Source organism: Triticum aestivum, chromosome 7B (genome assembly GCF_018294505.1).
Source record: "Triticum aestivum cultivar Chinese Spring chromosome 7B, IWGSC CS RefSeq v2.1, whole genome shotgun sequence".
Classification (NCBI taxonomy): Eukaryota; Viridiplantae; Streptophyta; class Magnoliopsida; order Poales; family Poaceae; genus Triticum; species Triticum aestivum.
This window is the reverse complement of record NC_057813.1, coordinates 105518199-105542839: the sequence shown is the minus strand read 5'-3', so window position 1 is coordinate 105542839 and position 24641 is coordinate 105518199. Positions and strand designations below refer to the sequence as shown.

The 24641-nt window shown below is 43.7% G+C and overlaps 1 protein-coding gene and 2 long non-coding RNA genes across 3 annotated transcripts; all 3 read left to right on the top strand.

The window, feature by feature from the left end:
• Positions 1-13270: 13270 nt before the first annotated feature.
• On the top strand, positions 13271-14558 carry LOC123156371 (uncharacterized). The gene is made up of 2 exons (XR_006478006.1): positions 13271-13488; positions 14335-14558. It is a non-coding gene; the product is annotated as an uncharacterized lncRNA (long non-coding RNA).
• A 103-nt stretch (positions 14559-14661) lies between these two features.
• Positions 14662-17032, top strand: LOC123157723 (uncharacterized). Its single transcript, XM_044575958.1, has 5 exons — positions 14662-15145; positions 15225-15443; positions 16466-16565; positions 16839-16953; positions 17010-17032. Exons 1-5 carry the CDS (start codon positions 14739-14741, stop codon positions 17030-17032), a joined length of 864 nt encoding a protein of 287 aa, XP_044431893.1. The 5' UTR covers positions 14662-14738.
• A 675-nt stretch (positions 17033-17707) lies between these two features.
• Positions 17708-19344, top strand: LOC123156370 (uncharacterized). The gene is made up of 3 exons (XR_006478005.1): positions 17708-18012; positions 18733-18828; positions 19045-19344. It is a non-coding gene; the product is annotated as an uncharacterized lncRNA (long non-coding RNA).
• Positions 19345-24641: the final 5297 nt, after the last annotated feature.

Genomic DNA, 24641 nt, shown 5'->3' with positions numbered 1-24641 from the left:
ATCCTCATCTAGTCGTTGTGAGGCCCTCCCCCTCCTGCATGCTTCCCGCTCGAAACGGTTAGCGCCGCTCCAGAGCGTCAGTGCCGCATTCATGGCCAGTCAGATCAGACGTGCCCACTCACTGGTGTCGGCATTAAAGTGACGCGTCAGCTGAGAGAGCGCCGTTCGTGCCGCTTCCTGCTGCGGGCGATTGTTGCCCGTTCAAACGACATGATGGTCGCCTGTCCGCCAGTCTGCCTCCCACATTGATGGCACGCGGTTGCCGAGGCATCTCCTTCGCGCCACCCGTTCGTCCCTCTGCCACCCGCCATTGCTATATAAACCGCTGCCCGGCCATAGCCACAGGCATCCGCCTCTGATCCCTCCCCGCACCACTCCCACCATGGATTCCTCCCCGTCAAAGCTCTCTAGGACAGGCTGACGCCGGACCATAAGAAGGAGACGGCCACCATTGTTATCGGCTAGCTGGCCAGCAGACAACCAGAGGAGTGAGGACGACGATGTCCCAATGGAGAAGGAGACCGATGACGAACCAGCGCCACCCTCCTCGTCCTCCGTGACATCCTCCTCCTCCGCCGCCACGACCACGAAGTCGGCACATCCGCGGGCGCTGCCGGCAGTAAGGAAGAGTAGTGCATGACAGGTCACCGCCTCTCGGGTCCCAAGAAGGCCACGGCTCCTCACCTCCTGTTGAAGCCAAGCTTGGTGGACTGAACATCGTTGACCGATTAGCCGCTTGGCGACGACATGGAGGTGGACAGCTTCGGTCCCTAGGTCTATGGAGGCGAAGTTACAGAGGCAGAGCTGGAGATGCAGAGGCAGAGCTGGAGAAGGCGGAGTTTCAGTTCTCGGAGCTCATGACCAGACACGATGAACGGGGGCCGGCGACCATTTAGATTAGGTATTAATTATACCTCTAGAGCCAAAATAGCACCACTCAGTTGATGTACATGTAATGAAATCCGGTCGTATTTGAACGAATTTCATCCGATTAGTCCAAATTGTTGGTCGGATGTATACCGGCAGTGTTGGATGGTGGCGTCTCACATTCGTGTCCGCTGACTGGACCCCACCTGTCCGCAGACGGATGTGGGAGGAAATTTATGGGTTGCCGTTGAAGATTCCCTAAATGATCATGAGCTATAAAATCCACAATAGCTTGACCTGTAGCAGAGAAAAAAGGCACATCAAGGATAAGTTTGATCCAACGCACATCCGGCAGCCACCGTCCACATACATTCTCCGAACCAACTCCTTGCTCGCTGATAAAATCCAGTGGTATAGTACCCTCAGCCCTCTGGGTGCCTTTCATTTTGTATGTTTTTGGGATACACCACGCCAGGTTGGAGGGCGTCAAAGTAGTTCAACAAATTATATTTTTTAGTTTACCTATAAGATGATGACATGTTCAGATTCAGTTCACAAAAATAGCAAATGTGCAAATTGCGTCGATGGAGAAGATCGAGGAAGATCCCAAATGGTCTACCAAAGTGATGGTGTCATGGACTAGGGGGTACTCACCATGTCGTCTCCTGACTAGTGGGTCGGGCCGAGGACGTCCATGGCGGTTCACTAATGAGCCACTTGGGTAACCCATGACATATACGAGGAAGATTCCACAAGACTCGGTGATCAAGACAAGGACTCCGCTCCACTGACGTAGCCGACTAGGACTCTTGTTATCTTAGGCCTTCGGTACATTATATAAGCTGAGGCCAGGCTAGTCGATAGATCATTATGACATTCATCATCATACCCCTAGGGTTTAGACCACAACTTACGATCTCTAGGTAGATCAACTCTGTACTTGATACATCATCGTCAATATTAACAAGAGCAGGACGTAGGGTCTTGTTGGGAAATGTAGCATGCAATTTCAAAAAAAATCCTACGCTCACGCAAGATCTATCTAGGAGATGCATACCAACAAGAGGGGGAGAGTGTGTCCACGTACCCTCATAGACCGAAAGTGAAAGGTTAGCTTAACGCGGTTGATGTAGTCGAACGTCTTCTCGATTCAACTGATCAAGCACCGAACGTACGGCACCTCCGAGTTCTGCACACGTTCAGCTCGATGACGCCCCTCGAACTCTTGATCCAGTAGAGGGTCGAAGGAGTAGATGAGTTCCGTCAGCATGACGGCGTGGTGATGTGATCCGCGCAGGGCTTCGCCTAAGCACTACGACAATATGACCGGAGGAGTAAACGGTGGAGGGGGGCACGCACACGGCTGGGAACAATTGATGTGCCTAGAGGTGCCCCCGGCCCCAGTATATAAAGGAGGGAGGAAGAGGAGGCCGGCCCTAGGCGCGCCAAGAGTCCCACTTGGACTCCTAGTTGGATTCGGCCCCCCTTTTTCCTTTTACCAGAGGGGGAAAGGGGGAAGGAGTAGGAGAGGGAGAAGGAAAGGTGGTGGCGCCCCCTTCCCTAGTCCAATTCGGCCTCCTCCCTTGTGGGCTGGTTAGCCTCCCTCCTATCGCCCATATGGCCCATATCTTCCACCGGGGGGTTCCGGTAACCCCTCTGGTACTCCGGTTTGTACCTAATACACTCCGAAACCCTTCCGGTGTCCGAATACTACCTTCCAATATATCAATCCTTACCTCTCGACCATTTTGAGAATCCTTGTCATGTCCGTGATCTCATTCGGGACTCAAAACAACCTTCAGTCACCAAAACACATAACTCATATAATACATAACGTCATCGAACGTTAAGTGTGCGGACCCTACGAGTTCGAGAACTATGTAGACATGACCGGGACACCTCTGCGGTCAATAACCAATAGTGGAACTTGGATGCTCATATTGGTTCACACATATACTATGAAGATCTTTATCGGTCGAACCACAGTGTCAACATACGTTATTCCCTTTGGCATCGGTATGTTACTTGCCCGAGATTCGATCGTCGATATCTTCATACCTAGTTCAATCTCGTTACCGGCAAGTCTCTTTACTCGTTCTGTAATGCATCATCCCGTAACTAACTCATTAGTCACATTGCTTGCAAGGCTTCATATGACGTGTACTGAGAGGGCCCAGAGATACATCTCTGATACTTGGAGTGACAAATCCTAATCTCGATCTATGCCAACCCAACAAACACCTTAGGAGATACCTGTAGAGCATCTTTATAATCACCCAGTTACATTGTGATGTTTGATTGCAAATAAGCCATTCCTTCGGTGTCCGGGAGTTGCATAATCTCATAGTCGGAGGAATATGTATTTGACATGAAGAAAGCAGGAGCGATAAAACTGAACGATCATTATGCTAAGCTAACGGATGCGTCTTGTCCATCTCATTATTCTCCTAATTATGTGATCCTGTTGATCAAATGACAACACATATCCATGGCTAGAAACTTAACCATCTTTGATCAACGAGCTAGTCAAGTAGAGGTATACTAGGGACACGGTGTTTTGTCTACGTATTCATACATGTATCAAGTTTCCGGTTAATACAATTCTAGCATGAATAATAGACATTTATCATGATATAAGGAAATATAAAATAACAACTTTATTATTGCCTCTAGGGCATATTTCCTTCTGTCTCCCACTTGTAGAGTCAATAATCTAGTTCACATCGCCATGTGATTTAACACCAATAGTTCACACCTGTATGTGATTAACACCCATAGTTCACATCACCATGTGATCAAAAACCAAAGGGTTTATTAGAGTCAATAATCTAGTCCACATCACTATGTGATTAACACCCAAAGAGTACTAAGGTGTGATCATGTTTTGCTTGTGAGAGAAGTTTAGTCAATGGGTCTGTCATATTCAGAGCCGTATGTATTGCAAATTTTCTATGTCTACCATGCTCTGCATGGAGCTACTCTAGCTAATTGCTCCCACTTTCTATATGTATACAGATTTAGACTTAAAGTCATCTAGTATCGATGTAACTCTTTACGACGAACTCTTTATCACCTCCATAATCAAGAAATATTTCCTTAGTACTCTTAGGTAACTAAGGATAACTTTGACCATTGTCCAGTGATCTACTCCTGGATCACTATCATACCCCCTTGCCAAACTCATGATAAGTTACACAATAGGTCTGGTACACAACATAGCATACTTTATAGAACCTATGGCTGAGGCATAGGGAATGACTTGCATTCTCTTTCTATTTTCTGCTGTGGTCAGGTTTTGAGTCTTACTCAATTTTACACCTTGCAACACAGGCAAGAACTCCTTCTTTAACTGCTCCATTATGAACTACTTCAAAATCTTGTCAAGGTATGTACTCATTGAAAAATCTTATCAATCATCTTGATCTATCTCTGTAGATCTTGATGCCCAATATGTAAGCAACTTCACTGAGGTCTTTCTTTGAAAAACTCATTTCAAAACCTCCTTTATGATTTCCAGAAAATTCTACATCATTTCCGATCAACAATATGTCATTCACATATACTTATCAGAAATGGTGTAGTGCTCCCACTCACTTTCTTGTAAATACAGGCTTCTCTATAAGTCTGTATAAAACCATATATTCAAACTCCAAGATGCTCACACCAGTCCATAAATGGATCGCTGGAGCTCGCACACTTTGTTAGCACCTTTAGGGTTGATAAAACCTTCTGGTTGCATCATATTCAACTCTTCTTTAATAAATCCATTAAGAAATGGTGTTTTGACATCCATTTTCCAGATTTCATAATCATAAAATGCGGCAATTGCTAACATGATTCGGACAGACTTAAGCATCGCTACAGGTGAGAAAGTCTCATCGTAGTCAACTCCTTGAACTTGTGGAAAACCTTTTGCGACAAGTCGAGCTTCATAGTCAGTAACATTACCATCAGTGTCAGTCTTCTTCTTGAAGATCCATTTATTCTCTATGGGTCGTTGATCATCGGGCAGATCCACCAAAGTCCACACTTTGTTCTCATACATGGATCCGATCTCAGATTTCATGGCCTCAAGCCATTTATCGGAATCTGGGCTCATCATAGCTTCTTCATAGTTCGTAGGTTCTTCATGGTCAAGTAACATGACCTCCAGAACAGGACTAGCGTACCACTCTGGTGCGCATCATGCTCTGTTTGACCTACGAGGTTCTGTAGTAACTTGATCTGAAGTTTCATGATCTTTATCATTAACTTCCTCTCCAGTTGGTGTAGGCATCACGGGAACGGATTTCTCGGATGAGCTACTTTCCAAATTGAGAGAAGGTACAACTACCTAATCAAGTTCTACTTTCCTTCCACTCACTTCTTTCGAGAGAAAGTCCTTCTCTAGAAAGGTTCCATTCTTGGCAACAAAGATCTTGCCTTCAGATCTGTAGTAGAAGGTGTACCCAATTGTTTCCTTAGGGTATCCTATGAAGATGCACTTCTCCGATTTGGGTTCGAGCTTATCAGGCTGAAGCCTTTTTACATAAGCATTGCATCCCCAAAATTTAAAAAAACGACAGCTTAGGTTTGTTGCCAAACCATAGTTCATACGGTGTTGTCTCAACGGATTTTGATGGTGCCCTGTTTAACGTGAATGCAGTTGTCTCTAACGCGTACCCCCAAAACGATAGTGGTAAACCAGTAAGAGACATCATGGATCACACCGTATCTAATAAAGTGCGGTTATGATGTTCGAACACACCATTATGATGTGGTGTTCCAGGTGGCGTGAGTTGTGAAACTATTCCACATTGTTTTAAATGAATGCCAAACTCGTAACTCACATATTCACCTCCCCGATAAGATCGTGGAAACTTTATTTTCTTGTTATGATGATTCTCAACTTCACTCTAAATCCTTTGAAATTTTTAAATGTTTCATACTTGTGTTTTATTAAGTAGATATACCCATATCTGTTGAAATCATCTGTGAAGGTCAGAAAATAATGATACCCGCCACGAGCCTCAACACTCATCGGACCGCATACATCGGTATGCATTATTTCCAATAAGTCATTAGCTCGTTCCATTGTTTCGCTGAACGGAGTTATAGTCATCTTGCCCATAAGGCATGGTTCGCAAGTATCAAATGATTCATAATCAAGTGATTCCAAAAGCCCATCAACATGGAGTTTCTTCATGCGCTTTACACCAATATGGCCTAAATGGCAGTGCCACAAGTATGTTGCACTATCATTATCAACTTTGCATCATTTTGGCATCAATATTATGAATATGTGTATCACTATGATCGAGATTCAATAAACCATTAACATTGGGTGTATGACCATAGAAGGTTTTATTCATGTATACAAAATAACAATAATTCTCTATCTTAAATGAATAACCGTATTGCAATAAACATCATCTAATCATATTCATGCTTAATGCAAACACCAAATAATATTTATTTAGGTTCAACACTAATCCCTAAAGTATAGGGAGTGTGCGATGATGATCATACCAATCTTGGAACTAGTTCCAACATACATCATCACTTCACCCTCAACTAGTCTCTATTTATTCTGCAACTCCTGTTTCGAGTTACTAATCTTAGCAACCGAACATGTATCAAATACCCAGGGGCTACTACGAGCACTAGTAAGGTACACATCAATAATATGTATATCAAATATACCTTTATTCACTTTGCCATCCTTCTTATCCGCCAAATATTTGGGGTAGTTCTGCTTCCAATGACCATTTTCTTTGAAGTAGAAACACTCAGTTTCAGGCTTAGGTCCAACTTTGGGCTTCTTCATGGGAGTGACAACTTGTATGCCATTCTTCTTGAAGTTCCCTTTCTTTCCCTTTGCCCTTTTCTTGAAACTAGTGGTCTTATTTAATCATCAACACTTGATGCTTTTTCTTGATTTCTACCTTCGTTGATTTCAGCATCACAAAGAGCTCGGGAATTGCTTTCATCATCCCTTGCATATTATAGTTCATCACGAAGTTCCAGTAACTTGGTGATGGTGACTACAGAACTTTGTCAATCACTATCTTACCTAGAAGATTAACTGCCACTTGATTCAAGCGATTGTAGTACCCAGACATTCTGAGCACATGCTCACTAGCTGAGCTATTCTCCTCCATCTTTTAGGCGAAGTACTTGTCAGAGGTCTCATACCTCTCTGAAGGAAATATGCCCTAGAGGCAATAATGAAGTTGTTATTTATATTTCCTTATATCATGATAAATTTTTATTATTCACGCTAGAATTGTATTAATCGCAAACTTAGTACATGTGTGAATACATAGACAATACATAGTGTCCCTAGGATGCCTCTACTTGACTAGCTTGTTAATCAAAGATGGTTATGTTTCCTAACCATAGACGTGTGTTGTCATTTGATGAACAGGATCACATCATTAGGAGAATGATGTGATGGACAAGACCCATCTGTTAGCTTAGCATTATGATCGTTACAGTTTTATTGCTACTGCTTTCTTCATGACTTATACATGTTCCTCAGACCATGAGATTATGCAACTCCCGAATACCGGAGGAACACCTTGTGTGCTATCAAACTTCACAACATAACTGGGTGATTATAAAGATTCTCTACATGTGTCTTCGAAGGTTTTTGTTGGGTTGGCATAGATCGAGATTAGGATTTGTCACTCCGTGTATCTGAGAGGTATCTCTGGGCCCTCTCGGTAATGTTCATCACTATAAGCCTTGCAAGCAATGTGACTAATGAGTTAGTTACGGGATGAAGCATTATGGAATGATTAAAGAGACTTTCCGGTAATGAGATTGAACTAGGTATGATGATACCGACGTACAAATCTTTGGCAAGTAACATACCGATGACAAAGGGAACAACGTATGTTGTTGTGCGGTTTGACCGATAACGATCTTCGTAGAATATGTAGGAGCCAATATGAGCATCCAGGTTCAGCTATTGGTTATTAATCAAAGATGTGTCTCGATCATGTCTACATAGTTCTCAAACAAGTAGGGTCCGCACGCTTAACGTTCGATGACGATTTGTATTAAGAGTTACGTGTTTTTGATGACCGAAGTTTTTTCGGAGTCCTGGATGAGAGCACAGACATGACGAGGAGTCTCGAAATGGTCAATACATAAAGATTGATATATTGGAAGGTTATGTTTGTACATCGGAAAGGTTTCGGATAGGTTTGGACATTTTTCGGAGTACCAGAAGGTTACCGGAACCCCCCGGGAGAGTATTGGGCCTTCATGGGCCTTAGTGGGAAGAGGAGGCCGGCGGCTAGGAGGTGGTGCACGCCCCCCTAGCCAAACTGAATTGGACTAGGGGAGTGGGCACCCCCCCCCCCCGCATTACTTCTCCCTCTCTCTTTCCGTTCCCCCTTCTCCTACTCTGGAAAGGAAGGCGAATCCTACTAGGACTAAGGAGTCCTAGTATGACTCCCCCCTTTGAAGCGCCCCTCTAGGTCGGCCACCTCCTCCCTCCCACCTTTATATATGGGGGTAGGGGCACCCCAAAGCACAACAGACAATCTCTTAGTCGTGTGCGGTGCCCCCCTACACAGTTTAACACCTTGGTTATATCGTTGTAGTGCTTAGGCGAAGCCTTGCGCCGGTAACTTCATCAACACCGTCACCACACTGTCGTGCTGATGGAACTCTCCATCGACCCTATACTGGATCAAGAGCTCGAGGGATGTCATCATGTTGAACGTGTGCTGAACATGGAGGTGTCGTATGTTCGGTACTTGGATCGGTTGGATCGTGAAGACGCTCGACTACATCAACCGCATTACTAAACGCTTCCGCTTTTGGTCTACGACGGTAGGTGAACACAATCTCCCGTATTGTTGCTATGCTTCTCCTAGATAGATCTTGCATGACCGTAGGAAACTTTTTGAATTATACGTTCCCCAATAGTGGTATCAGAGCCAGGTTTATGCATAGATGATATATGCACGAGTAGAACACAAAGAGTTGTGGGCGATAATAGTCATACTGCTTACCACCAACGTCTTACTTTGATTTGGCGGTATTGTTGGATGAAGCGGCCCGGGCCGACATTACATGACCGCGGTCACGAGACTGGTTCTACCGACGTGCTTTGCACACAGGTGGCTGGCGGGTGTCTGTTTCTCCAACTTTAGTTGAATCGAGTTTGACTACGGCTGGTCCTTGTTGAAGGTTAAAACAGCACACTTGATGAAAAATCGTTGTTGCTTTGATGCGTAGGTAAGAACGGTTCTTGCTAGAAGCCCATAGCAGCCACGTAAAAATTGCCACAACAAAGTAGAGGACGTCTAACTTGTTTTTGCAGGGCTTGTTGTGATGTGATATGGTTAAGACATGATGAGATATAAATTGTTGTATGAGATGATCAGGTTTTGTAACAAAGTTATCAGCAACTGGCAGGAGCCATATGGTTGTCACTTTATTGTATGAAATGCAATCACCATGTAATTTCTTGACTTTATCACTAAGCGGTAGCGATAGTCATAGTAGCAATAGTTGGCGAGACGACAACTATGCTACAATGGATGTGACAGCCTGGTTTTTGCCCCCTCTTCTTTGCCTGATTTTCAGTTGGTTTGAATTTGAGTTTGGAGTTTTTGAATCCTTTCATTTGGACTTAACCACTTGGGTACCCCTTGACTTTCACCCAAGTGCTTCTTCTCCCTCTAAAACCATAACTCCATCTCTGTTTCACCTCATAATATCATTTGGAATATTTTTCTTTAATGAAAATATTCATTTTCCCTCCTAAACCCTAGCTAGCTCAATGTGCTCCAAAGCAACCCCAATTTTTCTCGCCCATAAAATTCTGAGAAAAATCCCAATTATTCTTGGAACCCTAGGGAACTTTCTAAGCAAAAATATATCATCACTTTTTGGAATATTTTGGCTACAGAAAATATTTTCATTTCTGGACAGAAATGGTAGTTTCTACAGCAACTACCATTTTACTTGATCCATTTTAGCTGGTTTTTCTTGTGCATCTTCACCTTAGTAAATATTGGCTAGCCTCCAAAGCTCAGCCCTCAACTCCCAGTGGTTTGACCACAGTAAACTCTCAAAGTTACTGTCCAGAAACTTACCCGAAGTGTAAAACCATTTCTACTGCACCTGAACCCAAACCCAAGCGTGCTAACACTCAAAACTACCACGGACTACACACAAGACATGAAGTTTGGGCTTAGGTCAGCCTGAGGTCATAGTTCACGCGGTGACCGCGTTCATCCAGGTGTGCTGGCATGCAAAACACGCGCTTTGAGTGCCGCCGAGCGCTCTGTTGCGCGCGTGCTCGCTGCCCCTCCTGCCCGAGCGTGCCAAACCGCGCCACCATCACTGTCTCTACTCACTTAACTCCGCCCTGGCACTCACCGACGCTGGAGCTCGCCGTAGCGGGCACGGGCATGGTCCAACCAATGCCACAGTGTGCGGTGCACTGTGCTCGTCGTCTTCCTCTCGCCCCTGTGCTCGTCCCCGTCCGCCAACAGTCCCCGCGTGAGCTACGTCTTCTTCCCCCTCTCTCATTGACGTCGTTCATCGCCGGGCGCCACGGCCAGGTGTCCAACGGCGGAGCCCGAGCCCTCTCGCCGCTCGCCTATAAATACGGCCACCCCCAGCCTCCTCGAGCACCCTCATCCACTCCCACACACTCCACAAGCACGTAGAAAGCCGTAGCCCGGCCGGGCAGGCCGCGGGCTTCCGTCCCCGAGCTCAAGCTCGCCGGCGATCCCCTCAGGTCGTTCCCGCAGCTCCAGCCCCTACCAGGCCAGGGAAACCCTTCCAGGGCCTCCGCCACTCTCCGGTGGTGTCGTTCCGCTCGGTTGGATCCCCTGGAGTCGCCCCTAGTCGTCGTCGTCTTCATCTCCGGTGACCTCTGCTCTCTGCCTACATTGCAGAGGCCGATTCCGGTGTCGTCCGACCACCCCTAGCCACTCTACGGGTACGGGCAGGTGCGCCTCCGTTTCCTCTCTCGATCCCTCCCTCTCGTTTTGGCCCAAGAGCCCTTGCCGCTAGCGTGCGCTCCAGCGAAGCCTCGCTGCTCCCTGTTTCCCCCTCCCCCTCCACCTCACCTAACTAGCAGGGCCCGCTCAGCCACTCTGTACGCGCGTGAAGCGGTACGAGTGGTGGCGCCCTGGGCTTTTACGCCTTCGACGTCACCCTCCCCCCAGTCTGTTTATTTTTTAATTCAAATTTCATTTAAATCCAGAGAACTTCAAACGGCCAAAACTTTTTAACCATAAGTCCAAGTGATTTGATTCTTTTTGCATTGTGTTCTTTGTCCAAAAATCTAGCAGCTCACCAAAGATGGGATTTTTCCCTGCTGTCTAGATTTTCTGGTGAATTTCAGAAGGTTTCTTAATGATTCCTTTTTGCGTTTTTAAATATTTTCAGAAGATCAGGCTTGTCTTGAGGATCACTGGGAGTATTGTGAACCTCATCTGCACTAAGGCAAGCCACAGCAACATTTTCATAGTGCCACTACAATATTTGTGATTTTCTACTTGAAAAAATGATTATGCGTGCATTTAAATTATTAATATGTTAATTATATTCTGTTATATGCTTGTTAAAGTGAATATGCTTGATTTACAGAAAGTTTGAAGTGAACTTAGTTGGTAAACTAGCAAGGATTTAATTTTTGGGTGATGAAAGAATAATATGGCTATGGATATGAATAATTAGTGGAATTATTTTCTTGCATGAGTAAAAATGATAAATTTGCTAGAAAAGGTTCTGGTTGAAGTGAGGCTTGATCTTAACCAGAGAAGCATCATGAGTTGTTGATGCTCAGTGTGAGCATAGTTGACTCACTCAATTCCGTTGATATGTGATGCATATGTTGGTGATGCATGTCATGGCATTATGACGCCGGTTATTTTCACTTTAAGTTGAACCTAATAATAACTCAACTTTAATATGTTGTTGACCGGGTCATGGTGTCGCTGAATCGAGTCTTTCCGAGTGCAACCACATTTGCCGGTATGGGACGGCCTTTATTCGTTTCATTGTCATGCCTCTGGTTGGTGCTTCCAACTAGGGAAGCTTATGGGTGTGATGTACCCTGGCCTGGTAAGCAGGCATAACCTTGTGTGCCCGTTGTTGAGTTTTTGGTACCGGGTCCCCGTGTGGGATCATTTGGCCACGACGGTGGTCGTTGTGTCTTTGATAGACACGGGGCCACCCAGGACTAGCCCGATGGGGAGTGAGTCGGAGTGGTCGGGAGAGTGTCATGGCAATGGAGGGGTTTCATCGGAATGTCGTTGGTCCACCCGAATGGGAGTGCGAGGCCATGGGTTTCGTGGTGTGGGTCCAGTGCGCTACCTCTGCAGAGTGTATTAATCTATCGATAGCCGAGTCCACGGTTAAGGACACGCTCGAAAGTAGGTCACACCATGGGTCGACATTTAAAAAATCTTGCACACTAAGTATGAGGTTTGCATTGTGTTGGTGGCGGGAAGGCCATCGTGTTGATTTGGACCAGATGTTGGTCGTGGTTGTGATCGTCGTAAGGATCACGGGCCAATTATTGGTCGTGGTTGTGATCGCCGTAAGGATCACAGGCCAAATATTGGCCGTGGTTGTGATCGTCGTAAGGATCACAGTCTGAGGCCAATTATTAGTCGTGGTTGTGATCGCTGGAAGGATCATGAGATGTCTCTGGGTTGGCATGTTTGTGATCCAGGAACGATCACCTTTGACAAGCCAGTCTGAGGGATGGTTATCACAAGAGCATGGTGAGGGATGGTTATCACAAGAGCATGGTCACAGCATGTTGGATATATTGTTGCATCTATCTATACCTATACTAATTACAGACTTCCAAGAAATTATCATGTTAATCAGTAATTAGGAGCCCTTAATCTGGTGGGGCCGAGTTATTATGGTGTAGATTAACCACACTTTTTTTTTCAAGAGAACTAACATAATCCTTTCACGGTTGGTCTCTATATGGCCTCCATGAATCAATCTAGCGAGAGCACACCTTTTCACGGTTGGACCACAAAATCAAAATTAACTTAATCGCTTGATCTATGTGATCAAGCTATCTTAACCTGACCACAAAATCAAAATTAACTTAATCGCTTGATCTATGTGATCAAGCTATCTTAATCTGGCGGTTGCTTGGCGGAAAAAATAAGAGCCAATCTGACCAAGATGCATGTAAATCTAACCTGATGCTATGTACGTCAAAAAATCTGTCCATTGCACTTTACAGAAAAAAACTGTTCACGGAGACATGAGGTCAGATTCAATCTGCTGCGTAAAACAACACCATGCATCCTCCAGCGACCCAACGACAATCTCGCTCCGCCACCGCCTCCCCTCGCCTCTCCATGTGTCTCCTCCGCCGCCGCCTGATTCAATCTACTACGTAAAACAACACCATGCATGCTTCAGCAACCCAGCGACAATCTCGCTCCGCCGCCGCTTCCCCTTGCATCTCCCTGTGTAAATGTGTATCCTCCGCCGCCGCCTCTCCTCGCCTCTCCATGTGTCTCTCTCGATCCCCTTTCTAGCCACATCGTAGAATTCATAGCATGGCACTACTCCAGTTAATCCAGTCGCTCTATATTCCAATCTTCGTCCGTTTCATAGCATCACGACTTTCAGGTACGCGACTAACAAATCCAACAGGATGACTTTCAGATTTGGCCGCCTGCCCCTAGCGCCTCGGAGCAGGACCGTATGTAAGCACGGATCAATAGCTACGACTGAGAAATTAGGTCTGAACGGAATGAAGTCGCCTCCTAAATCCTTACTGACCACCTGATCCTAACTTTGATGTCTCCCTGTATGTTTAATTTCTATGCGGACAGATCATCACCTGCCGTTGATCTTCAGAATTATGTGTCGTCTCATCTATAGCCTCCTCATAAAGAAAAATCATGGCAACGGCAAGAACGGCGGTCTACCTTCCTCGGAAACAAGAAACAAGGGCCAACGACCACATGGCACCGGCAACGACGGCAGTCTGCTGTGGACTGCTTCCGACCACGAGGAAGTGGAAGTGTTGCTTCCGCCATGACGAAGAACGTCGCAACTGCCTAATCGCTATGGGTGCCACAACCTAATAACGCAGCTCTCTGTCCGTGCGCCATGGCGTCACCACGACTGCCCTCTGCCTTTCTAGACGACTGACCTGCAGCTTTGACCTTGCTAATGTGCGTCTTGAACGTTTGCCCCCACCGCTATCAGATATGGCATGCACACTGAGAACAAGCTTTCCTTATGCATGGCCATCTATGCCACTTGATTTGGAACAACAGGCTTGCATCACTAGCAAGATAGAGATGAGAAATATATATACCATGCCGAGCAGCTAGCCTGTTGTGATTCGTGAGGAGTTAGTGAAAAATATACTAGAAGATTTTGTATTTCTTTTCTTACAAAAGTTGGTATATATAATAAGTACATACACTGATATGGAAAGTTGTATTTGTTTTCTTACAACTGTAGGTACATATACTGAAGAGCTGGATTTGCACCATGTAATGGAAGAAGTGGCACGTGTGGGATCAGATGGAGTTGCAGAGGCACTGCAGCCTTGGACGTGCATGGTGATAACACAGATGTGTAATAGTATTGGGCGGTTGGGGACAATGCTAGCAAGTAATTAATCAATACTGGATTTGCTTGGTCTCACCCACATATCCTAATTAGGTTTGTTCTAGTTTGTAACACAGTTTATTTTGCTCACGTACGCAAGTGCTTTTTTTGACCACTCAAGCAAGTAATTATTTGGAGAAATATTATACTTTTTGCATCAATAGCCTCTGAATGTGTAATAGGCTGTTGATAATCTAACTTATAAAGGATGAAGGGGTAGGTAGTCACAACGAAGGCATCGAGCGCACGGTACCATGCGAGGGAAAAAAGCCCACCGCACCGCGCCGCGCGTGGGGGTGCAGCGCACCACGCGAGCGAAAAAACCACCGCACCACGCTCGTCGCGTGATAAAAGGTGAGCGGGCAGCAGACCTAGCCCACCCCGCGACCCTCGTTCCTCATGCGCCGCCGCCGCCGCCCCCCGTCCGCGATGGAGAAAGTGAGAGGAAAGAGGAGAGGGAGGTGAGGCAGCAGACAGGAGAGGGTCAACGGCTGCTGTCGGCCTGCGCCGGCGAGGTCGGGCGCGACCTGGCGGTTGGTGGCGGCTCGATCCGCTCCTGGATCGGGAGAGGAGGAAGGGAGGTGGGGGGCCGGCCGTCTCTGTGCCTCCTCGACGCCGAGCTGCGGCTGCTCCGTGTGTGCGCGCTCCCTCTCTCTCTCAGGTACTCTCTCTCTCTCTCTCTCTCTCTCTCTCTCTCTCCGGGCTCGCCGGGTCGCCGCCCCTCACGCCGCGCTGGCTAGGGGCGAGAAGGCGGAGGCAGGAGCGGCTGCTTCGGGCCTCGATCTGGGGAGGGTACGAGGCAGGGAAGGACGCCGTCCCTTTCATTCTCTCTCTGATTCGTCCTCTTCCCTCTTTCCATCCCTCCTGCTCGCCAGCGGTTCCTCCTCCCCTGCCTCCTCACGTCGCCCTCAAGTCCGAGTCAACGAGTTTGCTTCCTCTGCTCCGTTCATGTCATTGAGGTTTGTTCTTCTTCCATCCTCTTCTTTCCTATTCATGTCTTGTTGATTTTATTTTTCTTATAACAATGATTCTCCATAGATTTTCCTATACTCAGCAGAAAACTTAGATCCCTTCTTCACTGGTTTCTTCTTCCTTCTCTGTAGCTTTTTCCTTGGGCATAGCACCACATTTGCGGCAGCACACCGGAGTCAATTTGGTTGACTAGCAATAGAGCAAAGGTGAGGTAATTCATAATCTGACAATTAATTGCTTACATTTTCCTATCTTCAAGGGGCTGCTCTTTGATTCAGAGTAAAATCAGGTCTTCACCTATGGAGGAGGTAGATACTGGCGGAGTGCATATGACCAGGTGTCCTCCAGGTTCTGCATCATCAATGTGTACCTCTAGATTCTGCATCATTAGTGAGCAACTTACCTAAGGTTAGTTTTCTTTGTACTTCCAGCCCACTCTGCTCCCATTTCTCTCTCATATTCACATTAATCAGGGGCTGCTATCTGTGCAATCATGATGGTTTCTTTATATGTGATACATAGAAAATGTATATTGTGGTTTCCATTCTGGTTTACCTGGGTGGTGCATTGAGCTTATTTCTCTTGGGTTCTTTCTAGAGTATGAAGGTGTTGTTAGCTAGCACCATTTGGAGAAAGTACATCATGTCTTGGATCTGAAGTGAAGCGTGTTCTTATATAATTCTTTGAGAAAAAAGGTGTTTATTAAGACTAACAAGAATCTCCAAGCATTTTTAGAATTGCATTCTTCTTTAGAGATGGTATTCTTTTTCAATAGTTCTCTGACTCATCTGATTGGGGTTTGGGTATACCAGTGTTGAGTAATGTATTCATTATGAATTGTTAATCCGGTTAACTGATGGAAATATTGGTGTCAATACACATAGTCAGTCTAAGCTAGATTTAGTTTCCCTATAGTTGTTACAGAGTTAATTCATGGTCTATAGCTTGTTGTTCCTTCTTGAATAAGTTACTGCGTTGTGCTTGAATGCAATTGTCTTGATTTTGACAGCAACCGAGCCCAATCAACAATTGGTAGAAGTAGTTATGAGATGAGGCAGAGGAGAGCAGAGAGGACCGGAGAAGGAGTTGCGGACCTCGCCAACAAGGCCGTGACCCTACATCACTAAAAAAAATGCGCCGTATTTGTTTCTCATGCTTTACCATGGCATGTTCTTATTAGTTCAGGTTAGTTTCTAGCTGCCACTTTGTTTTACTAATTTCAGGTTGCTTCTCCATGAGTTTGTGTGTAGTTCCTTCTGCCCTGGAGCACCTTTGCTCATTAACTGCTCATTAACCATGTAGATTGCTTATCTTTTGTTCCCTTCACGTCATTTGCTTGCACAAGATTCGTTGCTGTAAAAGAATTGCAATTATTTTTGCAGGTTGGTCTCTCCGGTTCTTTTCGCCAATGGCTTGATGTACGCACTGGCAACCTCTTACTGGAAGGATTCGGCATGCCTCTGTTCGAGAGATGGGATATGAAGAAATGGCGTTCTGGTATGTTATATCATTTGAAGCAATGACACTTTATTTTGGTTCATATTTCTTTACAGGTTGTTGTATGCAGAGTTTATGAGGTTGCACTGCACCATCAAACTATGCTCCATGTTAAGCAACATCCAGAACTGCCATTATATATTTAATGTAGTAGGTTGATGCAACTTTGTAACCAGTCATGGATTTAAAATAGGCTTTCTACCTCTTTATTTTGGTCGGCATGTTTTGGCACGTGTTTTTGTCATTGATCTGCTATATATTAATTACATTTGAGTAGACTGTTGACTGAGAAAGCATGAAGATGTTGTGTTTTGATTTATGAGGACTAATAGATAGTTTTCCCTCGGGTTTATTTATTTTCTCTCCACACTTTTAATTCTACATAAAAGTACATTCTATTGTTATTTGTTTACTAATGCAATATATGTACCCTTATTTTTCTCAACTTTATCAATTTTAGTTTGTGTTTTCTGTGGCGCAGAACACAGTTAAAGGCAGTGCTGTGTCAAAGATGCGTGCCAAATAATTATTAATTAAGCTGATTGAAATATCAAACTTTGGGTGCAGTCTTCTTGGTCCTGTATATATGACTGGCTGATACAAAATCTAGACAGTTCTGTCATGACTTTTATGTTCACATCTTCCTTTCATGAATTTACTAACGCTTTTTTTTACTTGATCTTATGTGCAGCTACGTTTATTCAGGTTATAGGGCCTCTATAGGAAACGCAATAATCTGAATTCCTAAGTAAATATAACAGCTCCAGTGTGTTTTTCTTGCTTAAATTTGCCATCCTGAATTCCTAAGTATTTATAACAACTCAAGTGTATCCATATATGACATTAGATTTTCTTCTTACTTGGATCTTTTGCCATGTAAAGTAGGTTGTCTTCATGTCGCTGTTGTGCTACTGCTAGGCATGAACAGAATGGCCTCCTCTTATTGCGAACCACACTGATGTTGGCTTCTGATTTCTGCTGTAATGGATTATTTACTATGGACAAATATGGCAATATTCATTTGGAGCACCGTTTCTTGAGGATATGTCTCTTCTACAGGTATGACATTATCATTGGAACGTATACTATGTCTATTTGATATATCTATGACTATATCCTTCCAAAGAATATTTATTTTTGTATTATATACTTTTTTTTCGAAAAGGGGGAGATCCCCGGCCTCTGCATCAGAACGATGCATACATGATATCGGTACTTTTTATAACTGTTCCATGTTCTTGGAATACTTTATTTTATTTCATTAATAAGCAAGGGTGGATGGTGGCTTGCAGTGTGCTTGTACTAAAAAAGGTGTTCTGCCATCCCATGGATTCTAGCACAGCTTGAAGCGGCCAAGTCAAGGAGGACCTATAAAATTATTTGATCGTCTCTCGCTCTCTCTCTCTCTCGCTCTCTCTCTCTCTCTCTCTCTCTCTCTCTCTCTCTATATATATATATATATATATATATATATATATATATATATATATATATATATATATATATATATATATATATGTTGTCTGGTGCATGTATGGCTGAGAATAGGGAGAGAGAGCAAGTTTAATTTTCCTTGGGCATTCAAATTCTTATTTTGCTTTTCTCAGATTTTTGGCTGGGTGTTTAAACATACTTCCACACACTGGTTTCAGATTTCAGTGTAAACTACAAATAGGGGAAAAATATAGTGATTTTTCCAAATTAGAAATAGGGAGAAGGGAAACTATTGATTATTGTGTGCATGTATAACTAATTGGATTACTGGTTGAACGAGTGCAGACTTGAGAAAGAAGAGATAGGGCCAATAAAATTAGGTGGGAGGTATGCTGATGGGTTCATTTTAGCATTACTAATCGACCGCTTGGCATCCTGAAGGTATGATGCATATTGCCTTGCTCTGATTTGCTTATTTGAATGTGTTTGTGTACATCAAAGTTCATTTTGTTATTTTTGCTCTTTGAGGGATATAGGAGGAGAGATATCTATTGTTGAAATTTGATGATAAAAATATAGCCATTATTGTTACAAGCATTATTGTTCCAGTTTTTTTTTTAGTTATTGATTATGCCATTTTTCTTTCTGCCTTTGTAGCTGAAAGATTAGCGAGACTGACTAAATTCTAAACATGTTCCATGTGAGAGAAATAGCATGTTGATTTCATCTTGAAATAATCATAGTTGAGGGATGAGGTTCGTAACCGAGGGTCATGTGCAGAGCTGGAGGAAGAAGTTGCGAGGCTTGAAACTCTGTGAAGGGCTCAGGGACAGCAGTGAGGACAATGCCTCTTTAGTTGTAATTGTGATACTCTTGATGTGCAATTAAACACTCCTGTGATACTCCTTATGCTAAAATGTTGGTTGTTAGTACAGAGGTGGTGACATTATTTGGTTCTCTGGTATTGATTTCATGATTTGTGGTTAATACATGATGTAATACAATCCACATTGCATTATATTTCCAGTTACATCTTTTACTTACTCACTACTAACATTCTTTCTAATTTGCTTCTTGCGCCATTGGCGCAACCGGGTCATCTAGTATATATAGTACATGCCGAGGGCTAGGGCTATGGTTCTGTCACTTGAGATGCCCATGTGTATGACAGGTTGTCGCAGCTGTGATTGGCAGAAGAATTGGTCATTTTCAAATTCGTCTAAAAGTTATTTGGTAAAGTATGAGCTTACAATGATGGATGTGCTTAAGGTGAGTGATTCTAACCTTCCATTTACCTGTATGACTTTATATATCTCCTCTATATGAATATAGGGTACCCTCCAGATACGGAAGTCCGAAAATATTTGACAAGTAAGCTACTTTGTTTTCCATTATATAATTTAGTACTCAAAAGCCAAAAATTATTGATGGGACTTATATTTTGTTTCCCTTTCTACAAAAATCTCATGATGGCCTCTCTGTGCATTCAATAAGTGATCAACAATCCCAGCAAATATATAGAGATGAAGGCGGAGAACTGGGTTCGCTCCTATATCAAGCTACTTCTAGGCATGGTATTTTAATAAATTACATGTGTATAAGGTAACATTATATGTGTGGTGTGATCAAAGCAATGCGTTTTTTGCATGATTTGTTCCTAAACTTCTAAATTTAGGTAGGTGTACATCACACCAAACATATGTAAAATCTCTGGCTCTTTTAGATATATCAATTTACTATTTCGCCATTAACATTCCACCAAATTGAGAAATTAGTTACATGCTATCAAGTAGTGCAAGTTAACTCTACATATAAATTAAATTGTTGGAAATTCGTGAGAGATATAATACTAGACATGATTTGTAGAAACAATTTGGAATGGAAAGGGTGAATACAATATAACAACTTGCCATCATTTTATCCTTTGGACATACACCTAACATTTCTTCCTTGGTGCTTATGATGAGTGGCAGGAAATCATGGACACAAGGTACAGTGATTTATAACATCTTCTTGGGCCTCGAGGAGTGAGGCTTAATGTTGGTTTATTCTAAGATTATATTATTGGCTCAGATTTCCTTAGCTACTCCCTCCGTCCGCGAATAAGTGTACTTCTAGCTTTTATCTTAAGTCAAAGTTTTGAAATTTTGACCAACTATATACAAAAGAGTGATAACATATATGACATCAAATTGATATATTATGAAAGTACATTTCAAAATAGATCTAGTGATATTAATTTAGTGTCATAAATGCTAGTACTTTTCTCTATAAAGTTGGTCAAAATTTTAAAACTTTGACCTAGGACAAAAGCTAAAAGTACACTTATTCGTGGACGGAGGGAGTATGCATTAATGAACAACATTTTCACATGATACATGGGCACAACATTTCACATGGTTTTACTTTAGATTATCAACTGTTTTGTGCGATTAGCTATGCATAGCCATCCTTAAAACCACAACTGCTTTTCTGTAAATGTATTCCCAAATAGTAGCATCATTTCATGATTTTTACTACAGAGTTAGTTTAATGGAAATCAAGTGGAAATGTCAAAACTATTCATGACTGATTAGTTCTCCTCTCCCTAGACTTTTTCCTATATATCCAAAAGCGCATTCAAAAGCGCATCCTTGCCATATGGCAAATGTCTCATATGATTTATCAATGATCTACTCTGTTTTTACTGTAATATATAGTTTGTTATATTAGTTTCTAATGCAGAGAGTTGGCTAAGTATTTTTGACTACTAAGCTATAGACCAGCCAAAAATTAATCACACAGTTTTGTAATCTCTAAAACAGCTTATATTTAGGAACAGAGGGAGTAGCAATCACTCATATTGCAATCAAATGTTCCAACCAATATGGGTTGGCTTTAAGAACAAAAGTTTTGATAGAGCATTGAAGTGTCCGTTCGTGACTAGCTAGATATGTTCTAATATTGTTAGTCAAAGGGCAGTAGTCCAAGGGAACCAATAGGTCGCACTACGTTCCTATGCAAAAAAGCACTTAAAGGTTACAAGTGATGGGGAAACATGACTTGGCTTTCAGGTATGTCTCTAAAGTGTCGTGCTACTTCAGAAATCAAAGTTTTATAATATCATATTGAATACAATATTTTTTGTTTTAAATAAACTATGTGTAGTAACTAGAACATATTGCTTAATAAAACAACTAGGTTGACATGTAAATGACATTTTGTGTTAACTATAACTAAGTAGATTTCTATTAGTACACACAGTTTATTGGCTAGTCTGTGCGAATGATATTGTTTGTCATTATGTTTATGCTTGTTGTGAGCTTGCAAATACATTCAATGTACTAACCTGGCGTGTCATGCCAGATTTCAGGAAAGTCCCGTTGGAAAGGAGTGTTGTCCGAGTCTAGATCGTGTCCACATCGGTGTCCCTGTGCTATGGAGTTCCGCTACGACGTTGTTCCGATGCCGCGTAGTTGTCATGATCGAGGCCCCTTTATGTTTACTAAATAATGTACATATTGTTCAGCCGCACCTTGTGTGCCGCTTGGCCTCACCAACTGTTGTAATATAAATTCTGATCCGCTAGCATCAATAAAGCGGTTGTTTTCTGTACCAAGTTATTGTGTGTTGCCAAAAGACAAGGTCTCTGGGCTGGCAATGCATGGTAAACCGGTTGCTCTGAGCCGGGGTGCCACAACGCTTGGTATCAGAGCCGCGCTAACTGTAGGCCGTGCTAGACTACGACGAGTTAACCGGACGCTAGATACGAGTTGTAGTTGAGTGCCGGTAGCATTTGTAGATGGTTGTTGCATTGCATGCACTGATTTTATTTTCATGCTAACCTGCTAATGGTTGTGAGTGTAGATGGCTCCGATGCCGTATCCGTGCCAGTTGCAGCTGATGCCGTACACGTCGCCACATCTCCTTTGTAACGTGTGGCGTCGACTGTACCCCCTCGGTGACGACCCAGCCTGTCGTGTGTATCGGGAGCGTCTAGCTGACTCAGTGTATGAGTATCACGCCATGGTTACTCTGCACACCAGTTCCGATTCCAGCACTTACACTCGTACCTCTCTGAGTGGTTACGCTTCTACCGCTTCTCGGACTGTCCAGTTTGCTGCATTCGAGGTGCTTGTTGAGCTTCGCTACAACGAGGTCCAGATGCAGAACCACCCAGGTTTCCACTACTATCCTTCTCTGCACGATAATGGTCGTGTCCGTTTCCCTATCATTGATCCGGAGTCTGATAGTGTTTCTAGCCACCTTTCTCGTTATATAACTGCTAGCTATCTTATGATATAGGAGCTGGCTCGAGAGCTGACTCGTACCCATACTGCTTTAGCCTCTACTAGATCAGTCACTACTCCAGCATCTGTAGGATTTACTCCCTATAATCCTGCCAGTTCTAGTTCCCTGTTTCACTGGTTACTCCTTTGAGTAGCTCGGGCACCACGACCGTGAGTCCACTTAGTGCTCCTGTTGAGTGGGTTTCACTTCTCACCAGTCCCGTAGCCCCAATGCTTTAGCCTCCACCTGCCCCAGAGGGAGAGCCCTCGAGGCAGCGTCGTCGTGTCACCTTTAAGCCGGAGGTCTCAGTTAACCATGTCAGTTCAGGATCCCAGTCCGCTTCAGGAGAGGACCCCGTAGCACCAGCAGAGTAGTAGAGCTTCCGAGTATCCGCAGTCGTCAGGATGGTGTACGGATGTAGTCGTACGAGTCATGATGTTTCATTTCATGTATGAGAGTAGTTGAACCTGGCATGTTGTTATCTTTCATGTATGAGTCTATGTATAATTATGTTGGAACTCTATTTTATTCGCCGTATTTTCTTCGTCATTTCGGTTTTTCTCGGGCTTTTTGTTGCTGGCTTTCCCCCAATTTTTGAATGCTTCTCATCTCGGTTGTGTTGCCTTGGGAAAAAATCATAATAGGATGACGTGGGGAGGTAGCAGTAGCAACATTCGCGAGGGTTCTCCTGTTCGTTGTTCCGCACGACAAATAGGACACTCACCCGAGCCATACGTTCCACCACCGCCTCCACCGCCAAATCCGCCCTCCACTGAGCAAATTCTGCGTATATTTGAGGAAAGACGGAATAATGATCTGATTGAAATATTAAGAAGTGTTCAAGTTGTGGTTGGGCAGAATGGGAATCAGCCTGGTCATCACTCCAAGCTGGCAGATTTTCAAAGGACCAAGCCTCCCAGTTTCAGTCAGGCTATTGATCCCTTGGATGCAGATGATTGGTTGAGAACTATGGAGAAGAAGCTTGAGATTGCTCATACTGAAGAAGGAGATAAGGTTACATTTGCAACTCATTATCTTGAAGGCGCTGCTGCCATATGGTGGGAGAATGAAAAAGCCATGTGGTCTGCTGATGAAGAAGAAACCTGGTCAAGATTCAAGGAACGATTTTGAAAATATCACATCCCTACGGGAATTATGAAGACTAAGAAGCGTGAATTTCTCGCGCTCCTCCAAGGAAAATAGTCTGTGGGTGAATATTTGCAAAAATTCAATCATCTGTCATGTTACTCCCTATATGACGTGGCCACTGAAGAAAGAAAGATTGACAGATTTATTGGTGGGTTAAACCCGCAACTCCTGGTGAACAAGGCTTTCATTGCTGAACGGGAGCACAAGCTTGTATCAGATAATAGGTCTGCTAACAACAATCACAAGCGCAAATTTGAGCCAAGGAAGGAGGTACAACCAGTGCAAAAGGCTCGTACATGGCAACATACTCAGGTGGAATACAAGCCCAATTGGCAACAGAATGTTAACAAGACCACCGCTCAAGTCAAGAATGTCGTAACCAACCCAGTGCAAGAGGAGCGTCTGTGCAACAATTCTTGCTTCAGTTGTGGGCAAGCGGACATTATGCCAAATAGTGTCCCAAGAACAACAGGTCGAATGCTATATTTAGGCCACAAGTCCATTTTATGGAGGCATGCCCGAACCAGCAAAACATCACAAGATACATTCATCACCTCTCCGCCGATGAAGCCCAAGAGAATCCCGAAGTCGTCATTGGTATGTTTTCTGTTAATAACATACCTACAGTGATTTTATTTGACTCTGGGGTTTCCCACTCTTTTATTTCTTGGAGTTTTGTTGCCCAAAACAAATTTCCTTGTTCGCTTTTGGGCAAGAATATGCTGGTACAAACACCGGGATCCCTAATCAGAAGCAATCTAGTCTACCATCATCTGGAAGTCAATGTCAATGGAGTCTGTTTTCCAACTTCCTTGATACTTATTGAGTCTGATAAG